Here is an 8076-nt window from a genome sequence, read left to right as displayed (position 1 = left end):
GAAATTAACTAATAAATATATGTATTTGTATTGTGTTAAATACTCTGGTCTTGCATAAAGCTAGCACTTCCTATGAAAAATGATTTGGAAATGTGGTCTCTCTTGAGATAATGGTGAAAAAGTAGCTCAGAGTATTTACTTACAAATTATTCACTAATAAAGTTATCATATGAACAACAAAATTTGATCTTATTGTCTTATAGGTTATGTATTAAATTTTTGCTAACCTTGACCAACTTTTGTTACCGGCCAAAATCCATTTTTAACATGGTGTTGACATGTTGGGTGAAATGGTCATGCTTCTTTTTGTTGTCTGAAAATTGTCATGTTTGAAATCTAATTAACTAGATAAGTTACATAAATACTCTTGATTAATTAGTTAAAGAGGGGGCACAAATATTATTACACACACAACTATATCACTTTGCGAAAAAAAAATTATTAAAATTTCTCACATATGAAGGCAGATTTTCTATTCAATAACATGTGTATAAATTGGCCCACTAGCCCAAAAAAAAATCTTATACTTAAAAAATATGAATGAAATTTTTAAAAATTGAGAGTATGGTTGGTTTACATAAATACACAAGGAATTTATCATCAAAAAAAATCTTATACTTAAAAAATATGGATCAAAATTTTGAAAATTTGAGACTATGGCCTACTCACATAAATACACAAGGAGTTTATCATTGAAAATTTAAAAATAAATTTATCATTGATATACAATGATATATTATTAATAAATATAATAAACTAGCCCGTGTGTGTGAGAGAGAGAATCCAAGATTGTGACATACATATGTGCTCATTATTACCACTATTGTAAGATGGACTTCTAACAATGATTATTTTAAAATTTTAACATTGGTTATTAAGAAGAAAGTGAAAAGTAAACTTTTAATGTTAGTTATTTAATTAATGTCAAAATTCACTTTCCACTTTAGTTATATAACTAACTGACATGGAAAGTTCACAAAAATCAATTAAATTTTTTTAAAAAATTAAATTTTAACAATGATAATTTGAAAATCGTTGTTAAAAATAGTTTTAATCACAGTTATTATAGATAACCATTGTTAAAATTCATTTTCAACAATGGTTTTCCATCAACAGTTGTTAAAAGTTTTTTAAAAAAAATTGTTTGTTTTTTCTTAACATTCAGAACTAAAAACTTGTAAATTTTATAAATTATACAACAAGTATAAATAGCCAACTAGTAAAATTACAATTACTATACAACAAGTTACAACTACACTATATATTTGTTTAACTACTAAAAAAATTATGGAATTTTGTTCAACCTTTTTACTTGGAAAAGTATATTTGTAGAAGTTGTTGGGCTAAAATATCTCGTATGCCATCATTCTCAACTCAAGCATATTTGTTCTTAGCAAATCAATAACAATCAAGTTCAACTCAAATATCAAACAATTTAAAATTTAAGTTAACTCAAGTAAATTTTAAACATAAAACAATTCAAAAAAAAAAGAAAACACAGGAATACAAATTTTGACTAAATTATATATATACTTTCTTAGCTCAAGCATATTTGCTGTTCAATTTATAAAGATTAGAAAAATTTTGGCAGAGTTTTTTTTCTTAAAATAAGACATTCCAAAATTTCAATGATCACAAAACTCTATCTAGAAACAATTGAAAATATCTATTGGAAGCATAATAATTTTAAAACCTTAACTGTCAAAATTACACAGCAAAATTTATCACAATAAATTTAATTCTTCCTATAAAGTATAAATTTAATTTTATCAAAAACTTAACAAAAAAGCAAAGAATTTCAAGGGCTGTTTGAAACTGTTTTTATTTTATTGTTTTGAGAACTAGTGTTTTATAAAACATGTTCTGAAAAAAAAAATAGTTGTTCTTTTCATTCTCCCTTATTCTCCAAAACAATAATCACAGAACACCTAAAAGTTATTTTTATTTTTCTATTCTTCATAACAATATTTTATTTTTTTATACTCTAAAATACTTTTTAAAAATAAATTACCAAACAGATTTTTTTGTTCTCTTGTTCTGGAGAACAAAAACTGTTCTCAGAACAAGTTTTCAAACAAGCCCTCAATTTCTCCCCCCTTAACATAAACAACATATCAAAAAAAAATAAAAAATAAAAAAACTGCAAAGAAAAAAATAAAAATATGAAGACAATACTTCAAATTCAACTACTATAATTTTCATAAATAAGCAAAAAATAACAATGAAACTTACTTAGAATCTACTAGAGAAGAAAATACAACTCAAAGAACCTATTTAAAGTAACACCCAAAAATGGAGAAGGAATAAAGAGCAACCACCTATTGAAAAAAATGCATCTAAAGAAGATTCACTTACAATGAGAGAAAAGGGAAAGAGGAAGAAAGCAAATTGAGACCCAAAAGCCAAAATAAAAGAACTCACTTGAACCTAATACAAGAGATGGCAACAATAGATTTGCTCCAAAGATCAACGGCGGCAAACCTTGATAGACTTCAAATGGCGAAATGAGATGGCCAATGGATATTGACGGATGGTGAATGAAGCTTCTCAATGATAAAAATGGGTAAAGGTTGAAGCTTTAAAAGCTAGGCGAGTCCGATAAAGAGGACTCAAGAAGAGAGAGAAAGAGGGAAAAATGAGCTGTTCTTATGGAAAGCGGAGATGCAAAGGAATTATATTTAAAGAGAAACAATGTTAGTATTTTTGTTATTGAAAAACCGATGTTGTTTCTATTTTCAACGTCGGTTCTATGAAAACTGGTATTGAAAAATTTTAAATTTATTTTTTAAATTTTTTAAGCTTTTTTAACTGACATGGAATATATTTTTAATGTCGGTTATTCATATAACCGATGTTAAAACTCTTTGCCTTATTAACAAAGCTGCTATGAGCTTTTTGACAATAGATATTTGCTTAATTGACATTAAAAAGTGACATAAAAAGTTTTTTTTTACTAGTGTATGGCAAAAAAAGGTTATGCAAAAAACTCAATTAGGAAGTAATTCAAGCACGACTATCATTCAAATCTACACATCATCTTGGTGACTTATGATTACAGAAAAAGTTATGCAAGTATAGAAAGGTTATAATCATGCAAAATTATGAAAGCATTTTATGAATACTTCTTTCATTAAAAATATAAACTATTTTTTTAAATTAAATGTGTAAAAATGTAAGGTAGTTTAAATTTTTCAATATATAATTAATGAATTCTTTTTCAAAAATATCCTTAATAAACAAATTACTTAATTATTTATCTTTAAATGAGACACCTTATTAAATAAAAGTAAATATAAAAAGATAATGTCAATTTGAAGACAATAAACTCACTTATTAATATACAATTTAATTAAAAATATTTTATATTTTTTAATAAAAAGAGTGCGTATGTGTGTAGCATGCATATATATATATATGTATGTATGTATGTATGTATGCATGCATACAAGTGTAATGTACAATGCTGAGTATTTTGATCATCTCCTCATCTTTTATCTAATTTTCTTTATCTCCCCATTCCTTCCCAACACATGGGCAAAAATTCAACGAGTGAGATTAAATTTTATAAAATTATTATAATAAAATATTAACAGATAAATAAATCTAAATTATTAAAATTTGATATGGGCAGTCCGAAATTATAGTCTATTATTAAAATATATAAATAAATTTAACTGAATCTCCATCATTGAATGTTTAGTCAGAAGTGGGAATGGGATGAGAGAAAGAGAAGAAAAATGAGGGGGAGTGGATCAGATCCACGCACGCGAAGCTTTCCCTGGCTTGGCGTGCAACTTCAATGTATTTCTTTGATCCCATTTGTAATATACTTTTACTATATTTTATTGAAATTAAGAAAAAAACTTTAAAGTAAAAATTTAATAATTTTTTAAATTTATTTCTATTAAAAATATATATTTTATTAATAATTTTTTTTATATAAAAGTTAAATTAAAAAATTTAAAGTAAAAATTTAAAAAGGTAACTAATAAATAAGACAAGAAAAATCTATCATTTCTGCCTTGTAAATGGGCCAGATGGAATAGTTAGGACTGGTGCATTGTGGAATCTGCAGTAACTTAAAAAGATGTGACCCTTTCATCTTCCCAACCAGATGCTTCCATGAAGTCTGGCACTGCTTCATTGGCCACTCGGCCCTTGAATTTAAAGACAAATTAGCAGATCAATTCTCTGCTTGACGTGCTTCATCGGACGCAGATGAAGTCATATTATAAATCAAATTAAATCTATAATTAAATTCCTGTGTGATCGCCGTTTATGTATTCAGAGAAAATGAGAGAGAGAGTATGAGATAATATATAGAGATAAAGGACGAAGGGGACCGCGGAACAAAAGTCAGGAGTGTAGCCCACGTATCTGTGTCACTCCCACGTACGCGCACAAAAGGGTCTCATTCAAATTTATAGCCTTGAAAAGACGCTGCTGCCCCATCCTATAACACAATTCACCCCTCTAAATTCACAAGCCTATACATGAGTTGATGGCTTACGGAAACACACAGAAAGATTAACACTTGAAAGAAATTATAAAACTAAACCTTATTAGCATTTGATAGCTCAATAGTATTATAGTCCCTCTGGTCTTTGCCACAGAGCACTTTTTAAAAGGATTTTTTGATTCTTAATTCTCCCTCAAGTCTTTATTACAAAACGTCTTTAAAAGGATATTTTTTTGCTCTTAATACCCACTCTATCTCAATTTATAAAATCATTTTAGATAAAATTACATATATCAATAAAATTTATTAAATACACTTCATTACTTTTTAAAAAAATATAAACTTTCAAAAATATCTTTTATTTAATACTCCATTTATGAAAAAATATAAAAAAAAAGAACATAATGAGAAGGGTAATATTAAAAAATATCATTAATAAAATCTTATATCAAAGTATCTTATTTTTTAAGAGGTTAAAATTTTTTAAAAGTATCTTATAATTTAAAATGAAGCTTGTTTAAGATATTTGATGCGGTATTAATTACATTTTTTTTATATTATCTTCCTTTAAACTCATTAACTATCAAAGAAAATGTAATATAAATTTAAAAAATAATTAAATAGAGATAGAATTAAAAGTTTATTCTATTTGAGGGAATTTTTTAAAAGTGCCATTTAGTTTAAAATATAAGGTATTAGGTAAATTTTATATTTTTTCTAATTATATTCGTAATTTATTACTCCCTCCGTCCAACAATATCCAACAATATAAAGTATTTTTTTTGAAAAGTTACATGTTTAAAAATATAAGGCGTTTTAATCTTTTGAGGTATAATCATTGCCTTTTTTTAAAAGTGTCCATGTTAACAGTGACTTTATATTTATTATAGGGTATTTAATAGGAGTAAATATAAAAAGATAGGGTTAGTTTAAAAGTAGTAATTACTTTATTGGATAAGATTTGGTTAAAAATATCTTATATTTTTTAACGGAGTGAGTATATTCCATCCATTAACAGTGATGGTGTTTTGAATAAATTAACTATTATAAGGATACAATTAAAAAAATGTACAAATTTTTGTAGGAATCAAAATTTTATCCAACTTTATTAAAAAATATAAGTTAATAAATAATTACTTATCCAAAATAAATAATAATAAAGAACGAAGATAGTATGATTTATTTAAGGGAGAATCAGTCTAAAGTCCCATGGAAGCATTTTAAATACGCTGAGGTCCCATGAATTTAAGAAATAGCTGCCAGGTCCCTAGGGACCTAAGGGTAAATAAATCTGAAAGCGAAATTACCCATTTGCCCTCTATTTGAAATATGAAAAATCGGTCTGCTTCCCACTAACCCATGAAACTGAAGACGGCTGTGTCTTCCTCATTATGTCGTGCTCCAGAGCTAACGGCCGAGCACTATTCTCGCGGTCGCATTCCATCGGAGAAGACCGTCGCATCGTTAGAGAGTGAAAAACTCGAAGGAGTAAAGAACGAGAGTTGCTCGCTCCTGCTTCAGCGACTCATATTTGCCCTAATTGCCATCATCGGACTGTCTCTGCCGTCCTCTGCCGCCGTCTCGCCACCACAGGTTCAACTGCCATGCATTATGCATTTTCTTCTCCCATTATTCCTTTCTTTATTCTTTTCTTTTTTTAGCTGGTATCTCGATTGTAACTTTAATTTTTTGCATCTCCGTTTTCACACATAACTGTAATTCTCCGTCTCTGTTTTTTTGCTCGTATGTCAGTTTTCTTCTCACTGTAATTCACCGTCTCTGTAATCCTCCTCGGCCTGCACCTGGCCATCCTCAGCAGAATCCCTACGTTTCTTCTTCTTCTCCTTCTTTGCAGTTTCCACCTGATCTGATTCCTTGCCAGCATCAGCTTGTAGAGTAGCATCGTCGTCCCTACTTCTCTCTTTCTTCTTTTTCTTCTTTTCTTTCTTTTCTTCAGCAACAGGAAGCTCTTGCATTTCCTCATCCACAGACGCACCGTAAGGAGCTTGACGGAAGCCTCCAACTCCCTTCTTCCAATCTTTGTCATAGCTTTCTATCTTTGGCTTTTCTTTAGTTGAACCGGCAAGTCTACCTAGCTCGTTGCCTTCAAGACTCCTTAGGCGTGCTTCAAGCTGTGTGCAAGTATATATAAGAAATGGTAGCAAGTGACAACAAAAGTAGTAGAACTAACTAAAGAATAGCACAAGCACCTTGGCTCTGTTTTCCAATCCCATTGAATTATGTTGACCATGTCCAAGAGCATCTTCCATAATCACCAATGCTGTCTTTGCAGCAAGTGATCGAGAAATTTTACCCTTAAAGTTTTGAGCAGGCTGACCAATTAATGATGCATAATAAATAAGCTCATATTTTCGGGTAGCATGCTTAGTCTTTAAGGCCCTAAAGAGAGCCTTTTCAGCACCAAGTATCTGTACAGTACTCTCTGGCAGCTTTGCAAGATTGAGGAAACTACCACCATGGGCAATAAGGCGAGCACCAACAAGCTTCCTAACAAGAGCGGTCAAATTGGGTGCAATAGTGTTCATCCTGCTCTTAAGATAATAATATAGTTGTGCTCTGTATTGTGAAAGAGACAAAACTTGGTCACACAGTTCTCTAATGTTTATCAAGTCAAGCTTACCAAGTATATTTCTGATATGTTGCAAAAGTGTAGCTATGCATGAGATTTTTGTAATTACTTAAGGCGCGTATTTGCATGCTTCAACTTTCAACTACTCCTCTTGTGTTTTATATTGTTATTGTGGTTAGTTTAACTTCCAATTCGGCTTAAAAATATGTAATTTTAAATATGGATGCTCCATTGACGACAACTGCTTTCTTTGTTGACAACAACCATATGCTATATTAACCAAAATTATTTATTCCATGAATGACAACTAATTACTTCAATGACTACAACCATAAACTCCATTGACAACAACAGTATGCTCCATTGACTAGAGAACTGTCATAACTAGTGAACCGTCATGCGTTTGTGACTTGTGTTTTTTTCTTACTAATAAACAATGCCAGTGCAGAAATCTGTGAGTTGGAACTTAATAATGACTAGTATGCATATATCTCTTTTCAACACATGTAATTGAACTTTTCTATTTGTTTTCCAGATAAAGGAAGATGAAAGATAAAGCAAAGACAACAGTGAAGAGATATACCGTACCATTTCATACGCACTGCTCTCCTAGCTAATTTGGTGAAGTGGCAAAATATGTTAAGAAAGATGAGAAATTACAAAAAAGGTTGAGAAGCTAGGATTCCATAGGCTTCTTGATGTGTCTTGTAAAAAAATTCAAAGAGATATTTGTGGAGAGTTGATACGTGCCTTTGACCCCCCAACTAGTGAAATATGTATAAGGGGGAAAATCAAGCAAATGAAGGCCAAGGATGTGAATGACTTGATGGGCTTACATAGTGAGGGTAAGCAAATTACTGGGGATGTCAATGTGAATGATAGAGCTTTTAAGAATTTGAGAAATACTTACTATAAAATGCCTTACAAGGAAATAGCTGAAATGATTATATCTAGAAAAGAGGTAGCTAAATTTGAGTTACTTTTTGTAATGTATGCATTGAGAACCTTGCTATTGCTAACCGCAAGT

General features: G+C 29.8%; 1 protein-coding gene across 1 annotated transcript; it reads right to left on the bottom strand.

The window, feature by feature from the left end:
- Positions 1-6219: 6219 nt before the first annotated feature.
- Positions 6220-7005, bottom strand: LOC129310820 (probable nucleolar protein 5-1). Its single transcript, XM_054952735.1, has 2 exons — positions 6670-7005; positions 6220-6591 (listed from the first exon to the last, which is right to left on the bottom strand). The coding sequence occupies exons 1-2, from the start codon at positions 7003-7005 to the stop codon at positions 6220-6222; spliced, it is 708 nt and encodes a 235-aa protein (XP_054808710.1).
- Between the last annotated feature and the right edge of the window lie 1071 nt (positions 7006-8076).

This window comes from Prosopis cineraria, unplaced genomic scaffold (assembly GCF_029017545.1).
Source record: "Prosopis cineraria cultivar Desert tree isolate PC_DT_omini unplaced genomic scaffold, ASM2901754v1 PC5, whole genome shotgun sequence".
Classification (NCBI taxonomy): Eukaryota; Viridiplantae; Streptophyta; class Magnoliopsida; order Fabales; family Fabaceae; genus Prosopis; species Prosopis cineraria.
Note: the sequence above shows the minus strand (reverse complement) of the source record. Positions and strands in the feature narration are given on the sequence as shown.

Coding starts and splice junctions, on each gene's coding strand:
- LOC129310820 (XM_054952735.1), bottom strand. CDS start 7,005: ATGAACACTATTGCACCCAATTTGACCGCTCTTGTTAGGAAGCTTGTT. Junction 6,592..6,669: donor GATTGGAAAACAGAGCCAAG/GTGCTTGTGCTA, acceptor ACTTGCACACAG/CTTGAAGCACGCCTAAGGAG.